Source organism: Lucilia cuprina, chromosome 5 (genome assembly GCF_022045245.1).
Source record: "Lucilia cuprina isolate Lc7/37 chromosome 5, ASM2204524v1, whole genome shotgun sequence".
Classification (NCBI taxonomy): domain Eukaryota; kingdom Metazoa; phylum Arthropoda; class Insecta; order Diptera; family Calliphoridae; genus Lucilia; species Lucilia cuprina.
In genome coordinates, this window is record NC_060953.1 from 66,968,894 (window position 1) to 66,987,969 (window position 19,076).

General features: G+C 27.9%; 2 protein-coding genes across 2 annotated transcripts in view; both read left to right on the forward strand.

Moving 5' to 3' along the window:
* The first annotated feature begins 2,208 nt into the window (after positions 1 to 2,208).
* LOC111690712 (transmembrane emp24 domain-containing protein B) lies at positions 2,209 to 4,013 on the forward strand. The gene is made up of 5 exons (XM_023453250.2): positions 2,209 to 2,392; positions 2,496 to 2,573; positions 2,643 to 2,906; positions 3,154 to 3,321; positions 3,388 to 4,013. The coding sequence occupies exons 1-5, from the start codon at positions 2,249 to 2,251 to the stop codon at positions 3,442 to 3,444; spliced, it is 711 nt and encodes a 236-aa protein (XP_023309018.1). The 5' UTR covers positions 2,209 to 2,248; the 3' UTR covers positions 3,445 to 4,013.
* Positions 4,014 to 7,715: 3,702 nt separating this feature from the next.
* LOC111690711 (DNA-binding protein D-ETS-3) overlaps positions 7,716 to 19,076 on the forward strand; it is a 57,895-nt gene continuing 46,534 nt past the window's right edge. The window contains exons 1-3 of the mRNA XM_046951840.1: positions 7,716 to 8,884; positions 15,812 to 16,088; positions 16,152 to 16,477. Of these exons, the coding sequence (XP_046807796.1) occupies positions 15,856 to 16,088; positions 16,152 to 16,477 (559 nt within the window). The 5' untranslated portion in view covers positions 7,716 to 8,884; positions 15,812 to 15,855. The remainder of the gene's footprint in view (positions 8,885 to 15,811; positions 16,089 to 16,151; positions 16,478 to 19,076) is intronic.

Genomic DNA, 19,076 nt, shown 5'->3' on the forward strand with positions numbered 1-19,076 from the left:
TGAAAGTTAAAAAATAAAAAGGAAAAGAAGGAGAAAAAAAAATATTAATAATTATTAACAAATTATTGTATGTATATTATTAGCATTTGTACTCAAATAAAATAATAATAAAAACAAAATCTACATAAATTATAAATATATAAACAAAAATTATATTTACATATAAAAATAAATTGAACAAAAAAAATTAAAAAAAGTTAAAGCTAAAACAAAAGAAAAAATAAAAACCATACGTAAGCCAAGCATTATTTTACTATTTGTCCTTTTTACGATTTCTATTACTTAACAAATAAAACTCTAAAAGGAAACACAAAAGTATAGCAACAAAAAAATGCATAAAACGAAAATTTGGTTATATTTTCTCCCCTCCCCAGTTTATTAAATAAAATTTCAAATTTTACTATTTTTTCGAATTAAAGTTTATAATTAAAAAAAAAACAAAAAAAATAAATAAAAATAATTCAAGGCTCACTCTATAAAATTCTCAAGTTATAAAATTTTATTACAACTAGAAAAAAGTTCATAATCATTTCATTAATAACTAATTTTAAATAATTTTTTATTTTGCTTTTTTTAAAATTGGCATTTCTAACGACTTTTTATTTAAAAAATAAAATATAATAATAAAAAAATATACCAAAAAATAAAAGTAACAACTATTTTCATTGTATAAATAAAGAATAATAAATAATAATACAAATATCAATCACCAACCAAATGCAACCAAACCAACAACAACAAATAATAATTAAATAAATAAACAAAATTGTAGTATTATCAACAAATTGTCAATCGCATCTTTATACATACATACAACAAAACATGCATAAAAATAAACAAATAAAAATATTCAGTTTACACACTAGGATACAAACTAACACCAACAACACTCACACACATACAATCATACAATCATATCCATACATACATATACACTTATAGGCAAAACAAAAAGAAAAATAAACAAAACTAAACAACTTCATTCATGAATTTCAATCATTGATCGATAATCGTCTTGAACGAATTCATGATCATGACAGTGAAGAATATTTAGCAAAAATATTTAGCAAAGAAAAGAAAAAAAAACAGAAGAAACAAAATAATAAAAATTCATTGAGCATAAAAGAATAATAAGAGCAAAACAAAAACATAATATAAATAAACAAAAAAACATAGCAATGCATTTAAATTATACAAAATAATAAACAAAAACAACAACTATATAATATTAAAATAAAACAAAAAAAAAAAAAAAATAAAAAAAGAATAGAAAAGTAAAGAAAAGAGAAGGAGATTTATGATTGGTAAATAAAATAAAAAGCACATGTTTGGAAACAAAAAATTAAAGCTTTTTAAATGGGTTTAATTTTTGGAACTTCTACAATACCTAGTTACTATTCTGTTTAACTTTCAGATCAATTTCAGTTCTAGTTAAGTTTTAGTTCAGTTCTAGTTCAGTTCTAGTTTAGTTCTAGTTCAGTTCTAGTTTAGTTCTAGTTCTAGTTCAGTTTTAGTTTAGTTCTAGTTCTAGTTCAGTTCTAGTTCAGTTCTAGTTTAGTTCTAGTTTAGTTCTAGTTCAGTTCTAGTTCAGTTCTAGTTCAGTTCTAGTTCAGTTCTAGTTCAGTTCTAGTTCAGTTCTAGTTCAGTTCTAGTTCAGTTCTAGTTCAGTTCTAGTTCAGTTCTAGTTCAGTTCTAGTTCAGTTCTAGTTCAGTTCTAGTTCAGTTCTAGTTCTAGTTCAGTTCTAGTTCTAGTTCAGTTCTAGTTCTAATTCAGTTCTAGTTCTAGTTCTAGTTCAGTTCTAGTTCTAATTCAGATCTAGTTCTAGTTCAGCTCTAGTTCAGTTCTAGTTTTGTTTAACACCAGTAGTTAAAATAGTTTTATTTTACTACAAAGTTTGTTACCCAACTAATTTTTTCTAGCCACGATCTAAACCTTTTTAATTAATTTTCCCTTAAAATATGCAAGATATTCTTTCATTTGCTTATTATATACATATATAAAGGGTTCTTGTCAACAATAGAAACAAGATTTCATATACTTGCTAAAGCGGCCTCTATAAAGTAGTAGTGTTTGACGAGTAGCATTCACACAGAGTTGATACTTTCCAAACTACTTTGTGCATTCACGTTAAATTATTAACACACATGCTGCACTCAAGTAATTTTTGTTGTTGTTATTCCGTTTTGACAGTGAAAGTCAAATTTGTGTTTGTGTTGTTTATTAATCAAAACAAGACGAAAGGCAAAAATGCATATTTCTACGTGGCAAACAAATTCCCTTTGCGCAATTATTTTAATAATATTTTTAAAAATTGTAGCAACACAAATCGTTTCACAAGAAGTGCCCAAACCATGGTATGAAAATCTACCGGCTGTGGCCATGGACTACAAGGTAAATATTGCAACAACTCGAACGTAAAGCTGAATGTGTCAAATTATTCATTCATTTCTTTTTCCTATGTTTTATTCATTCATTGCATCCTGTCGTGCAACAGGTCCACATAGATGCCGGAAAAGAAGATTGCTATCATCAATATGTACAGCCCGGAGCAACATTTTATGTTTCCTTTAGTGTAAGTTGTATAGAATTCGAAAAATATTTATGTACATTTGTTTAATTTCATTCAATATGTTTGTAAAAGGTTGTTCGTGGTGGTGATGGTATGGCTGGTTTTGCCGTTCGTAATCCAGCCGGTCAAATTGTAAAGCCCTATCAGTGGCAAGCTACTGCTGACTACACCGATCAAGTATCTCCTGGTGGTTACTATTCTGTGTGCATCGATAATCAATTTTCACGTTTTGCTGGCAAACTTGTGAATATTTATATTACGGTGGTCAAATATGATGCCTGGGATAAGTACGCCAAAGAAATTGAAGAATTGCAACTTAATATGGAAAACTTTACAGTGAGTATTAAATCTGGTATTAGTAGTTTAAGGACAGATTGACATTTTAACTTTTTGCTACTAAGGATTAGTATGTAAACAAGTTAAATGGTTTGTACTAAAGCTTTACAAGTCTATTACTAGGACTAGTCTATTGATTAGTATAATGTGGATGCAAACCCAAGTTGTTTAATAAATAATATCATTAAAATTTTTAAACACAATATCAGTCTAATATTTAACTATTAATAACTATCTATTATTTTAGACCACCATTGGCACCGTAGAACGTAACATCAACGATATGTTGGCCTATCAATATCACAGTAGAAATCGTGAGGCACGTGATTATGCCCTAGTAATTGATAATAATTCATACATACAGACATTTTCGATTTGTCAAATTGTTGTTATTATTATTACCTGTTCTGTCCAAGTAAGTTTAAAATTTTCATCTAACTACACGAATATGTATAAATATTCAAAAACTAACTCTTTCCAGGTGTTCTTTGTTCGTAAATTGTTTAGTGTAAAGGAAGGTTCCCGCAGCCGTATATAATGATAAAATCATAAAAAATACTTTCTATACAGAAAAAAAGAAATGAAAGAAAAGACTTTGCCATCATGAACATTAGAAAAAAATCTATCATTCATTATTTTTCTACTGCACTTTTCAACGTCCAAACACTTCTTCTAATTCTATTTGATCTAAAAACAAGTCTACATGGGAATTTCGGGCCTAAAATCTTAAACAAAAATTTTACAATTATTTGAAGTGACTTAACCATTTTTTTTTAACTTTGTACATTTAATTCTAATTCCATGCATTTGCAATATTTATTTGAAATTTTAAATGTTTATTGCAACTTTAATCAGTATGTTGCCAGTGTGCTGCTTATGTTTTTGTCTATTGATGTTATGTAGTCGTTGGTATGTTTATTATTGCACTCCATGTTCATTGTTCCATTAATTTTTATATATTGATATTGAGATCTACTACATACTAATTGTATATTTTCTATTTTGCTTCTAACGCAAAACAGAGAAAAATGTATTTTTATAAAAAAAAAACAACAAAAATAAAAAAGAAACATACTTTAAGAATAATCATTCTATTATTATTTTAAATCAGAAATTTGTAATCTTTTTAATAAGTTGTTAGGTAAGTTATGTTGCATGTTTAAATATCTGACAAATACATATCATAATAATGTTGGTATTCTTATACAGTTATTAAATATATTTAAAGATAACAGCAGTATCTTCAAATAAATTTTTTGAGCTTTTAAAATAATCCCTTATAGAAAACTATATTACTATTTAAAAGTGTGCTAATGTTAGATAAGATAGAAGTTTTTAAAATATGATTCGTAATACATATATTGACTTTACACGTCACTTAATGACTATCTAGTTTTGATTGTTTCATAATTTTGTTGTTGTTTTAATATTCGATATTTTTCATAAAGTTAAATCTTATGATTTTTATACATTAAGGGTATAACCAACTCTATTACTAGACGATAACAAATACCTACATGTTATTTACGACAACACTTTTCTAGTCTTTTAAAAAAGAAAATTTCACATTCAAAATCCACGGAAATAAAAATAAATAACTTTTTGCGATTTTATAAAAATTGCATTAAAAAGTAAAAAAATCAAGATTTAAAAAATTTTGTTATAACAATTTTCATTAAGAATAAGAAAATTTCATTAATAGTATGACACAACTATAACCAAGTAGAATCACTAGGAAGTCAATTATCAGCCTAGAATTGTCATTGAAAGAAAAAATTAGTAAAAAACCCTCGAAATATCCAAATTTAAACTAAAAGAAATACTATGAAAAGTTGAAATAAAACAAATATGAATGTATAGTCGGGCATGACCAACATTATAATACCGTACACCAGTGGATATGTTCAAAATGTAAATTATTTTTTAAATAAAAGAGTATTTATTTTTTTGTACCTGAATTGTGTTATTTTTTGCATATTTTTTCCAAAGAAACAGATTTTTTACAAAATGTCTTATATGGGCGTAAGGGTAAAAATGGGCATATACCACCATATCTTAACCACATCTAAAAATGCGATTATATATTTTTCGCTTTTATAAACCAAATATTTCCTTACAAATGAAAACTCAGTTAAAAGTGAGGAAAGAGATGTAGATAAGTCACTACAAATAACATATTTGAAGTACATCAAACTTTGGTGAAAAACCAATGAAATTAACATAAGCATTCGGTTTATTTTTGACATCCAAATGTCGGATTTTTATTGCATCTATGAATAAGATTAGATGTAGTTCATAATTGTCAAAAATGAACAACATCCCTCCAATGGGTGTTGAAAATTCATAATACCCTCGCCACTACACGATCGAGTTCGGACGAGAGAGAACTGACATTTTCTGCAGTATTTATTAAGCATAATCAAAATGAATAGTGTTTACCAAACGGTAAATCGCAAAAAGTGAAATCCCGGGAAGTTTCAGGATTTTAAAGTCTAAAAGTTTATGAGACTTGATGAAAAAAAGTACTAACCTACAAGTTAAAATATCAGCATTAAATGAGGATGTAAATAGGGAATTGCTATAAAAACATGTTCAATGGCTAAGATGCTGAAGCCTTGTATGGGTTGTCATAACAAATTTGGAAACCACACAGACCTTATAACTACTGTATAAGTTTTTAAAGTCAATGTGAGGAGAAACAAGTACTCGAATTATATGTTCTAGAAACAGGTCGTTAAAAACAATAGTGTCGACTTCTTATATCTATCTCAGAATTAGATTGTTATTTCACTATTTAGTACATTGGATGAAATCATTCATTTTTTAATTTTATATAAATTTCGGTGAATTGTTCAATTGCATGGACTAGTTTCGCTATATCTAGGTTTCACCGTATTTACATCCAACTATCGAGATTCCGTAATTTATTTGTTGGCATTAAAATTGGCTTTATTTGGTGAACAATTTCACATAGACACCATACAAATGAACACCAAAAGAAGGTACATTTGACGAAGACAAATTCTATAGGAACCAAAAACCTTCTATTAAGTTTTATGAGGATCGATCCATAACTTATCGCCTAATACTAGGCAACTTAAAGAAAATTACTTTAACGCTTATTTCTGACTAAAAATTGCCGCTTTAGTGATGAAATTCTCTATAAAAAAACTTTTTTAGAAACCGAAATCTTTTTAACAAATTTTATGACAAACGGTTTATAGTTGACCCATATTGGGTTGAAAAAAATTAAGTTTTTGCAAAATTCCTTATTTTTAAAAATAACATATCTCTCTAATGAAAGTTTTGACCCTAACCCCCATAAAACCCTTCTAACACGAAAAGATTATTAACAATATTTCGTTCCAAATGAAGAGTATTATTAATTAAAATTAACTACTCAATAATATTTGGAAAAACTATATCAAATTAGTAAAGGTATGAAAAGACCTTTTAGTTGATTACATACATATTTCTCAAACATTTATGCACAAAATTTTTAAAATTGTATTTTAACTTATCACAGTTGAAACACATGCAAATACGCATTAAATGAAATGAATCCACAGATAATAAACTGGTTCTTTTTATATCAAGAAAAAAATTTAAAAATTGACTACCACTTATGAATCCTAATATTTTGAATGATTTTTAAAACAAAACTAATTTTAATTCTCCTCGCTAGCATTTTTCCTTTATTAGTTCTTTAATCCAAACAATTTAACTTTAATCCGTTTAGTAGGTAAACAGAGTTGCGAAAATAAAATATATTTTTAATTCGTTCATTAAGTGGAAAATATTGAACATACTAGTTTTAAAATTTTTCTTTAAATTTTTATTTAAATTATAAACTAAAAGTATCTAAAGAAGGATGTGTAATGACTTTTAAGGAATATAAAAGAACAAACGAGTAAAGTGCGTGACTCCGCCCACCATCAAGAGATAAACATCCATGATGTGCGCAGTCGCTTATCAAACCGCCAAACACAAACCGCATAAACGGCTGTGCCAAAGAAGAAGGATGACAAAAAAAGGACATTTATTCATTCATCTAGGATTATTAAAAAAAAACAACAACAAAAGCACATAGATATACAAATAGTATGGGGTAAGAGATGGTTCTGTTAAATGCAACCACGTTGGTGGTTGTTCAAGCCTTGATAATCTTTATTGCACACGTTTGCTTTCATACACACATTGGATAAACAGAATTTCAAGTGAATATGAAATACATACATATTTTAGGTTGAAAACTCATTTTCATTACAGATGATGATGGTAGGTACAAACAACACTTGCATTCCAAACATTTTTCGATTATTGTGGGAGGAGTAATTCATTATTGAACCACAAGTTCACACATACACATATACGCCACATCCAAATGACGCCATCTTTTAAATGAAATGGATGGATGATCTACCGTTAGCACGAAGGAATCGTCTACTTTATCATCGTCATACACCATGTTAATACGTACAAAATGTAAGAGTAGGCAGAGATGCTGTTATTTTTGTTGTACTTGTTATACTTCTAAGACAACAAAAACAATAATAAACCCGTTTAAAACAATTACGACTAAAAGTGGTTGTAGCTGGTAGTTGTTGTAATTGGGTCCTATTGCATTAACACACATTTTGCAAAACATTTATTGTGAATTGTACTTTGCGGTTTTGAAACTCTCCGAGATAAATATTCTACAAATACAAACAACAACTCGCAACGTAAGTGTTGTCGGAGAAAGCAAGAAATAAAAAAATATCGTGAAAAAAGAATAACAGTTTTTACCGCCCGTCGTCCATCCTCCCACAATTTGGATTTGTCAAGCAGACATTCATTATAAAACACACAGACACACAATCCTATACTCGTATCCTCGTATGTGTCGTCTTCAGTGGTTAAAATAAAATCAAATAGAAAAAAAGAACAAAAAACAAATGAGTAGAACAACTAGTCAGGACAATCCAATGCCAGGACATGTTTAAATAAATTTTAAACCTTTAACGGTCTGGTCGACAAAAAAACTTAAAAGTCTTAAAGGTGCGCTCGCTCTCATACGGTTGGTTTTTTATAGACACGTACCACGTACGAACGGAACTCTTTATTGTCTGTCAGCAAGTGGTCATATCCCATCAGACAACAAACTGCTGGCTGCACCACATTTGTTACCGCAATACGAAAAAGTTGGCCACTAGAGCTTGTTGCTTCGCGCTTCCTTGCAGAAAACAAGAAGTTGAACAGTTGACATTATATACTTTTTATTCTGCTTCCTCTTACTATTACTATTATTGTTGTTGTCTTATTACTTATTTGTGTGTAGTGCCAGGACACATACGAAAAATCAAACCAAAAATAAAGTGAACAAAAAAAATATATATCAAGAAATAATAACAAAAATAAAAACAACAAAAAAGTCGACGACGGCTACTTCCTTTATAGAGGAATCGGAAATTTTTAAGCGGAAATTATTGAAATTTTGTTTCAGTTTCATTTTCATTTCAAACTAATACACTTGAGAAAAAACTCTAACCACAAACACACATACAAAGCTTTCTACATGCACCTGTATAGTAGTGAGTGAGTGACGCGTCTTGAAGAAAATAAATAGTGCATACGTTAAAGGGCAAACAAACCTTCCTTTCCGTTTGGGTTTTTGTTTTGTTGTCTTTTTGTGAATGTGTGTGAGTTATTTTTTGTATTAGTCCCGTTTAGTTATTTGAATTTGTGGTCGTTGACAAATTACATGAATATCCGTTTCCAGTGAAAGTGTGTGAAAAGTGCGCGCAATTAAAATGCGATAAGTCGTTTCCTTTTTTGTATTTTTAGATTGTTGTCGTTGTTGTTTTTCAATCAAATCCGTCGGTTATATTTGTTGAAAATTAAATAATAACAAAAAACACAAGCAATATTGTATTGTAAAGTGAATACTAAAAATAAACTATATAAACTTTTTTGGATAAATCTATAAACAATACGTGGTAAGTGAAATTTTTAAATTTTAATAACATACTACCTTGAACAATTTAAACGGAATTTTATTTAATTCTATTAACCGTGAGTTTAACTTATAAAAAGGTATAAAACTAAGTTGTGTTTTTTTCTAAATATAAATTATGTAACATACAAATTATGTAACCTAATTATGAGCTAAAAGCCGTTTTTGGCGGGTTCAGTTAACATTTTCTTCTCTGAGCACAGGATTAATATGAAAATTCAGACAGATACTAGATCGGTTCAGATTAAGCCGATTGATATACTTTAAGGTCACTATATGAAAAATATTTTCTAGCCTTCCTTATGATCTTAGAACTATTAAACCCCTTTCAAAAATCATTAGTTTATGGTCGGAAATGTATAATTATGTATTTATTATTCACTTATTTTAATATATAAAAATTAACGGCCTTTTCTGACCATTTTCAATGACTTGATTTTATGTATTTATTTATAAAATGCTGAATCAGAATCTGATATTATCTTCCCTTTATTATAAAAATACATTAAAGTTTAATTTCGATGTCGCCATAAATACAGGTCTTCATTATATATGTATTTGTTTCTACGCTTCATTTAAATCGTTTAAAAACAAAATAGATTCGATTTTACTGAAACATCACATGTATGTTATGTAATATTTAAAAGAAAAATTTCTTAGAAATTCTAAAAATTCAAACTGTAAGAGATTTGGTTATAATTTATTTAAAATTTTATTCTTAATTGTTAATAAGTCACATTAAGGTTTTTATCAAAATTTTTAAATTTGAAACTGGAATTTTGAAACTGCCGTAAAAAGAGTTTTCTATTGAAAACTATAGCAAATATACGATGTAAACAAATATATTTAATATAATGAAAAGCAGATATGGCAAAATTGGTACGATAGTACTATTTTAATACAATTTGATGTTCAAAAGTACCGTGATACTCCCGTGTCTTATTTGATACTTTCAGGGCCACAATCTCAATATGTCGATTAAAATAACTTTTTGTATGAGAACTTTCAATACATCGTTTCGAAAGAAATAACAAGATATTAAGAATATGGGGTGTAAAGTTTCTTTAAAATTTAAAATTTTTTTTTGGCACTTATTCTCGAAATTGCTAATGCGAAAAGCAGCTAATAAGGTATTCGAATTCTCTTCAATATTATCAGACAAAATGTTAAATAAATTAAAACCAAGTTAGACGCTTGTAAAGTATTAATCAGCGCTGAGTTCGAATCTGACCTCATATTTTCTCCATTACATTTGAGTCCAGAATTTTTATAAAATGCCATTTTTGTTCCTTTTCTAGACGTTATAACTGCGCCAAGACAACTTTTTTGTTAAATGTTTTATGTCATCTGAAAGTACATTTTTATAAATAAAGGCTTTAGAAAAGTATAAATTGATCCCTGTGCTAAAAATTTCGGCCATTGTATAGGGCCAAATATGACCTGATTTTTATTAGGACCGGATTTATTAAAATATATCACGACTGCTTTAAATTTAACATTTCTACAAAGTACAATTTCGTGGTAATATTTGTATGGTAGCTATGAGATACCATGCACCCATTTCCTGGGCAAGAAATTGTGTAGTAAATTTCACCGAATTATATTCAAGAGGTTAACGTTGAGGGACGGACAAAGATTCGTCATTTCAAGATACAATGCTCATTACACTTCTGTTTAAAAATGTATAAATATAAATTATTTCAAAAATTACAAACTTTTAGCAAAAAAAAAAAAAAATATATATATATACTCTGAGATCCAAAAAATTACCTTTTGAAATATTTTTTGATACCGAAACACAATTTCTTTTTCCAACCCTGATGACAAGGTTTTATCGGAATATTTCCCAAAATTCAATTTTTTAAAAAAGATCTCATTTATTGGTATTTCGTGCCACTATATGATTTGAATAACTTATAATAATGTTTTACAATTTTTAACCGATTTTGTATTTTATATATAATTGGAACAATAATTGAATATATATCCCAATTATTTGATATTAAAATTCAAAGGTGAGAAATAAATTGCAAAAACCACTTTCCACTTCCGAGCTGAAATTTTCAAGAAGAATTGAGCAGCACTCAGAAGCAAAGCATTATGTTTGAACTAGGAAAATAGGTTGTGGGAAGAAGGATAGATGTAGTAGTGTTTGTGGACATTTTATTAAAATCTCCTTTTATTGAAAGTGGTAGGAAATAGTTTTTTCTTCTCTTGTACACAGTCAAGTAGCTCTAAAATAGAGTTCTATGCTCCGGCCCATAAATGAGAGTTGTATTCCATTTTCGGTCGCATATAAGCGGTATACATAGTATAAATATGATATGGAGTGAAGCTTGCTTCTTTTGACACTTTAAAATGTCTCATTCTACTTTAATGTGAAGTACAATAATTTATATTGTACTTTACACTAAAGTGTAAAGGTCTAGTTCTATTAATACCTGATTTATATAACAATTGTTAAGATTATGATCAATTTTGAGAAAGATTTAATGAATTAAAATAAGCTCATTTATATTTAGAAATCATTTTAAAAAATCGGGGGTTACACTCTAACTCAATTCGATAGAAAACATTTTCGAATTTTTATGTTTAATGCATTGTATTTCAAAATCTTTTCCTTTTAAAAATTAATCTTCCTTGTTTCGGGAAATGTTTTTAAAGTATTTTAGAATCAGAGATGTAGAAGTAATCGCGTAAGTGACTAATTCCATTGCTACATTTAAAGAATTTGGAGTTATTCTGTTTTAATTTAATATTAGACTAAATTTTAATGTTTTTCCTGCTACTAAACTTTGACATCAAAAAATTATTTAAAATTTATTAAAAAAATTATTTAAAATTTATTAAATTAACGATATCTTAATGTCTGATTATATTTTATCGTATGGTACAGTTTTCATACAAAAAATATTTTAGCAGACAGAATTTCTACAGGTTAAACGATAACCGGATGTGGAGTTAACGGCACTTAATCGCAAATTTGTGTTTGGGGTAATTTATGGACTAAAGTAATTTCATAATTAAGAGAGATTATTTAAGAGATTATTTGATTAATTCAATAATTGATTTAATAAAGTTGTTTAGACTTTATTCTAAAACTCCATTTCTGTAAATTTCGATTAGATTTGTCCTATTTAATTTCAATGTGCACAATTTAAAAATAAACTAAATCACACAATTTAAAACTAGAAAGCATTTTTATATTTTTCTCGTAAGATAAATAAAACATACAAACTTTATTTATAGTACAAAGTTATACATTTAATACTCCTACACAATTTGTAAATAACAACAATTAATATGAAAATATATTAAGATATAAAAACCCTGATTAACAAGCAGTCTACAAGGGAAAAAATTCTCTTAACACTGAAAAAGTAATGGAATTATTTTAGCCACTTAATGTCATTTTGACATTATAATAAACTGTCTGCACACGCCTGTTTTATTTATTTTAACAAACATTTCTATTTTGATATCACTGAGCAAATGCTTGCTAAAATGAAAAGGTATAAATGGAAGTGCGACAAATATTATCATACAAATTGAAAAATAAATATGTAGAATAGACGCAAAATAATAAGCAACATTACTCCCTTATTTAACATGTTAAGAAATGAATATAATAAATTGATATAAATCATTACTAAAGTACATACTTATCAGGTCTTTAGTTATAGAGTTTAATGTGAAATGTTTGTAACCGTAGAAAACTGCAAAATATTTCTTTAAATTCTTGAAAAAACATTTTAAATAAATTTCGATGAAACGCATCATTGATACAGCATCCAAGTACATATATTTATTATATAAGCATTATAATATTACCCTGCATAACGTATACGCAATGAAGACTCTTTGTATGAGAGTGTGTCTGGTAAAAGACAAGGCAAATGTATCCATTTATTGTTGGTTCATTTTAAATGGGTATTGCCGCGCGTACCGGAAGTCCTTGGCGGATGGCTTTGCGCGTGTTACATAACGAGATCCCAAAATGAGACGCATATTGTTTGATAAGATGAAAAAAAAGAAAAATAAACGAAACATAAAAAGAGCAATGGGAATGGGTTTTTATGTTTGTTAATAAAATGATTTAATCCCAAGATTATTGTGTTTACTAATTATCAACATACGTTTTCTTGTACTTATGTATGTACATATATTCTCACATAGTTATATAACAACAAAACATATTTTTTGATACATTTTAAGTAGATTTAATGGTTTGTAATTTGGTTATTTATATGCATATAAGGGGCGTTTAAAAGGGGAGGAATAATTTGTAAAAGTATTCACAGATTTATATCAAGTTTAAAGTGTTATTTATACTACTAGAGGGCGTGGCATAAGACAAGCGTAAACATGCAAAACGCTTTGGAATTATACACAACAATGTAATATGTTGAATGAAAAAATGTGATAATTAATAGAAGTTTTAACATTATGAATGGATGTACTGAATATGGAGAAAATCAAGACAATTTCTTTTAATAAAACCTTCAGACCTCTAAAGGTAACATGACCAATTTTTTGCTCGCACAAGATTATTGATATTTAAGTTATTATTTTAACATGAGAGATAAAATCCGTATTTACCACGCTCGCTTATAAAGAGGCAGTTAAATAAGTAGTTTAGTTTTTGAAAAATAAACAGAACTAACGAATCAGGATCTTCGGGTTTGTTAGTCAAATATTATAAGTACTAATATATCGAATCATTATTAGACATCTATGTAATTATAAATCAAATGTAAGTTGTTTAGTAAGTACAAGTCATTACCGGGTTTCTGCTGGGTAAGAGGGAAACTTCAAAAATGTCTAGGCTTGAAAACTGATCATCTCAAAATGAATAGTTGGAGATGTATTTACTATATAGGGTTCTGTGAATTACAACTTGATGATGAACTTGAACAATGATCTATAAAGCTTTTTTAGCCCCATGTTTAGAAACTCAGAATCCTAGCAAAGACAAGTTTTTCAGAGTTTCACATACTTTTCCGTATGCTCTCTGTTCTTCGAATCTGTAATCCTGTGTTATCCTTAAGAATACAGGAATCATACTAACAACGGTTTTTGAATAAAACTTTGATATATTTTCTATTTGTATATCATGGACTTAAATTTCATAATGACCAAGGAAAGGACTAACTAAATAATGAATTGTCAAAATGGCAACATCATTCATAATTTTTAAGAATTAGAACAATAACGAAATACACAATTAGTCAAATAAATAACTAATAATATTCAAATCATTCTTTTAAATTAACTTATAAAAACACGTGCAGTTTAAATTAAATCGTGTGTATCTTTTTAAATTTCTTTAATAAAAATATTCATTCATTTTAATTTAAATTAAATTCTACGAAAAACATATCAAAAGTTATCGCACAAAAAAAAAACTTTGTTTGTAATTTTTGAAAAATGTGCTTCAGCGGACTCTGCAAACAGACAAGAATATAAAATTTTCTATGAATCTATGAATATGTATTCATAAACGAGCGTATAAAATCAAAAGTATGATAAACGTGTAAAATTCTGAATGCTACTGAAGTTGTATATATGTATGTATAAACATACATACAGATGTAAAATACCATGGTATGTATCATGGCATAAATTTAGAAACATAAATCAAAATGTTGGACTTCCGACAAAAGCGCTGGTGTAGGACGAGTTAAATTTGAATACGATACGTACGTATTTTCAAAATGAACAATAATGTTTTACTGGTTATTTTATGTTTGTTTTTGTGTTGTATTTGTTGTTTATACAGATAAACAAAATAAACAACAAAAGGATGACTAAAAGTTTACGCAAATGTGTGTGAATGTGTGTGCCAATCTGACAATACCAAGAGTACAACGGACTGATATTACCATAGAGGTACATGTTAATAAACAATAATTTCGATTTTTTTATTTGCTAGAGTATGTTTGGCCCATTCATTATTATTCTATAAACAGAAAATCTAAAGACATACATACACTCGTTTCCATGAAGTATATAGGATGTCGAAGTGTGTGTATGTGCGTAGGTGATAATAGAGAATATACGCTTAAATAGAGTTGTACCTTAAATACTTAATGCAATTTGTATATTACTATATGGATTTCAGTTTAAACCACTTTAATTTAGGTAAAATATTGTTGTTGGTTATTATACCCTACACCACTATAATGGGGAGTGTATTATGGGTTTTTGCCGATGTTGGCAATGTATGGAAATGTTAGGACTTTTTTCGAAATAATTTAAGAAACTTTATTTTGGACCAATTGAGATCACGATTTTCAATTGTTACTAGGGAACTGGGAACTTTACCAAACAATATTTATATTTATTTTTTTAAAGTTTTTAAGTTTTTGTAATTGTAATTGGTAAAATTCAATTACACTTACAGGTAAATATATTTCAAAAAGGTCCAATTACCCCCATGCTTTTTGACCGATGTTGTATTTAGTAGCCTGCAATAGTACGCAATATTTACAATGCAATAGAAACAGTCCTTAATGAATGCAATACTAGTTCATTATCTACCAGGTTTGTCAGACAGCCTTGTTATTTGGCTGGTAAATTATTTTAAAAATTTATGAACATAATTTATATGCAATTATGTTGATTTGCATAAAATATTGCAAAGCATTACAACGAAGAATTTAAACAGACTTAAAGGGAAAAATTTTAGCCAAATGTAATTAATATATATGCAATTGTACTAATTGCAACACTTTTTATAAAACACTATTAAGAGTATATGTGGTATATTTAGGGACTTTGATTTATATATTTATGCATAAAAACCTATTCCAAACCTAATAACACTTTGTGAATGCCAGAAGAAATATAAATTACAGTAATGATATACAAGTATACAAAATTTTAACTCAATTATTTTGCTCTATTTCAGATTACTTTATAACATCGAATAATAACTCGTTGTAGCCATTCAAAATGTATGAAAATTCATGTTCATATCAAACGGCTTTGGACCTAAAAAGAGTGTCACCACCCACATTGGCACAAGTTAAAACAGAAGATTGTATAACTCTAGGACAATGTTCACCCGATTGGACCTCATATCGTTTTCATCAGTCCACCTTCGAGCAATTAAAACAGAGTGTAGAAAAAGCTAAAGCGGCATTACAAGATCGTAGTACATTTTTTGGAGCTTCCAGTGCATTTAGGTAAAATTCATTCGAAACTAGAAAATTGCAAAAAATAATATAATATAAATTTACTATTTCTAGTGATATTTATTCAACGCAACGTTTAAGTGACACTTTGGATACTCTGCCCTCTGTACAAAGTAGCAATACAGCCAACTGTATTGGCATTCAGGTGCACAACAGTGGTTCTGCTGCCATGACACCCAGTTCTCAAAGTTTAGTTTTAAATGGCAATTGTATATCATCAGTATCGTCGTCTTCGAGTGCCCAACGTTATCGTTTGGATACTTTACAACCTGCAAATTGTTCTCCAGTACCTCAACATGGTGTTATAACTTCAAGTGCTGCACCGTCATCGTTAACGACAACGTTAATGGATGTTTCACATAATGATAGTAAAGGGAGGGGTAAGTTGATGTACATATGTATATTAAAAATGAATTGAATGAAATAGCCTCTTGATATATTGGACGTAGACAAAAGTTTGCGTATTCTGAATACTTGTTAGATTCTAGTAGAATCTAATTATTGAAAGCTTGATATGCATAAACCATTCCATTGTATTCTAAAATATTCTCTATTAATTCGATTCGATTGGACATATGCTCTATTTTACGAAGCCCCGGAATATAATATAAAATGTCGAATATATGTGACTGACTTTAAAAATGCGGAAAATTTTACATTTTCAACAAAATCGTTGAACTATCATTTTATCGTTAAAAAATAATTTCTTCTCGGAAAATAATAACTCATTTAAAACTATAAACCTAAAAGAACAAATTTCCAGAACTTTACAGAAATATTCCTGTAAAGTTTTGATTTCAGTCTATGACACTGAAAACGATGAAGAGAAAAATAGGGCCTTTCATCTTTACTAATAGAGAATTATAAGTCAAAATAAGAGTCGGTAATGGTAGAATCTTTCAACTTGTTCATTATAATTCTGTCCAGAATTGACTCAACTCCACTTAAAAGCTCATCTTATGAAAAAAATTAATATATTAAAATCTATGCAATAAGACAATCAGGAGAAACTCCACCAAACGACCTACATATAACTTCATATAGGAAGTTGGAGCACCGAACTTAATTATATCAAATGTATTATTTGGTCTTCACCAGAAATAAGTTCTAGAGTTTTAAAGGTTTCCACCAGGTTATATAGTGAGTATTTTATGGTCTCCATAAAATACTCACGTTCTTAAGAGATAACGCGGTGATGCGAGAGTTGTTCCTGAATTAAAACTGTCCCTACTATTTAATTATAAGTTAAAACATACCTAATACATGTTATAAGTAATCAAAAAACTTACCCACAAAATCATACTCGTATTTAATCTGTAATCTATTTCTATTGTATTCAATGTCATTTCTAACTTATTTTAATAAATTTTATTTGTATTTATTATAATAAGATTTTATTACATATATTTGGATTCTATTGAAAACTCACTTATTTGATTTTATTTACTTTTTACAACTTTGCTTTTCTATGCAAAAGAAACGAAAAAACAAAAACAATTATTTAGGCAAAAACAATAACAAACATTCTCTTGAAAATACTCAAACAAGAGAAATGTAAACAACGCAAACGAAAAACACACAATCCGACAAACACACGCATTAATTAGAACAAACATTTACTTTAAATACATTTTACACATTATTTTTTAAATTTCTTTTTAAATAAATTTATTAATTAGTTTCCCAACACTATTAGGAACATTTTTCTATAACTTTTATAATAATTAACGAATTATTTATAATTATTTTTAATAAAATAACACGCACTAAACACGAATTGAACTTAACACGCACGAATTTTTTATTGAACTAAAAAAATAGCGGGAGAAAAGAAATGACAAAAGAATGACAATACAAATGTAGAGAAATAAAAAAAATCTCCAAAAAGTGCAATTGGAGAAGGTAAACAAATAGGAAAAGAAGTTTAAGGATAAACTATTTATTGGTGTTTTTAATAAGAAAGTTCCAGAATAATATTATGGAATTTTAAGAGGATCATGTTAGCATAATATCTCCGATAATCTTAAGATTTTATTATCTCTAAAGCCTATGTGGGGGAAAACTTAGGAAAATTATATATATTGGTTATTATTGATATTGGTTATAAACCGATGTTCTCCGTAGTACTTATAACTTTATTTTGCTTGAAGTAAATAATGTTTTAATTTATCAACAGATTTTGCATATAAATTATGTTCTATGCAAATTATAGCTAAATAAAATAATTTATTCAGAATATGAAGCTAAGTATTAATATGAAAAAACGCCTACACTTTGTTGTTACATCATCAAATTGAATAATTAATCTGATTTGAAAAAATCTAATCCACTTGTATTTAATAAATTTTCTACCACAAACATATTAAGTGAACTTGACAAAAAACAATCCTTTGAAATTTATGGCATGCAATACTTTTAAAATACATAATAAATTTGAATAAAGTCAAGAATAGCCGTAAATAGATCTTTTGCAAAAAAAAAACACACAACTAAAACGAGAACAATTTTAATAAATTTGCCTCAGTCATGCAAGGTTTATAATAACACAAGGACTTAAAATGTTGCTTCCATTTGTTTAACGGTGATGTTTCAATAAAACCTTCTAAAGATTTATACCAGATAAAAAAAAAACTTGAAGAAAAAAAAACTAAATAAAATAAAAAAAAACAAAAATTTAGAAAAAAGTTTTTTTGTTGCAACAAACTAAAATTTAAACATTTAAGTAAACATGTAGAAGGTTTTTTACCCAACCAACAAATGAAAATTTAAAAACTCGTGGAAAATTTCCACTCAAATCTCAAAATTTTAGTTTGTTGTAACAAAAAAGTTGCAACAGAGGCTATTTTATATAGTCTAGTCTATACTCTAGTATAGTCTATAGTCAAGTCTAGTCTATAGTCTAGTCTATAGTCTAGTCTATAGTCTAGTCTATAGTCTAGTCTATAGTCTAGTCTATAGTCTAGTCTATAGTCTAGTCTA

Bases quoted from the DNA above. Each gene is read 5' to 3' on its own strand.
- LOC111690712 (XM_023453250.2), top strand. From the start codon at position 2,249: ATGCATATTTCTACGTGGCAAACAAATTCCCTTTGCGCAATTATTTTA. The intron at 2,393-2,495 runs GTAAATATTGCA...GTCGTGCAACAG, and splicing joins CTGTGGCCATGGACTACAAG to GTCCACATAGATGCCGGAAA. The intron at 2,574-2,642 runs GTAAGTTGTATA...TGTTTGTAAAAG, and splicing joins CATTTTATGTTTCCTTTAGT to GTTGTTCGTGGTGGTGATGG.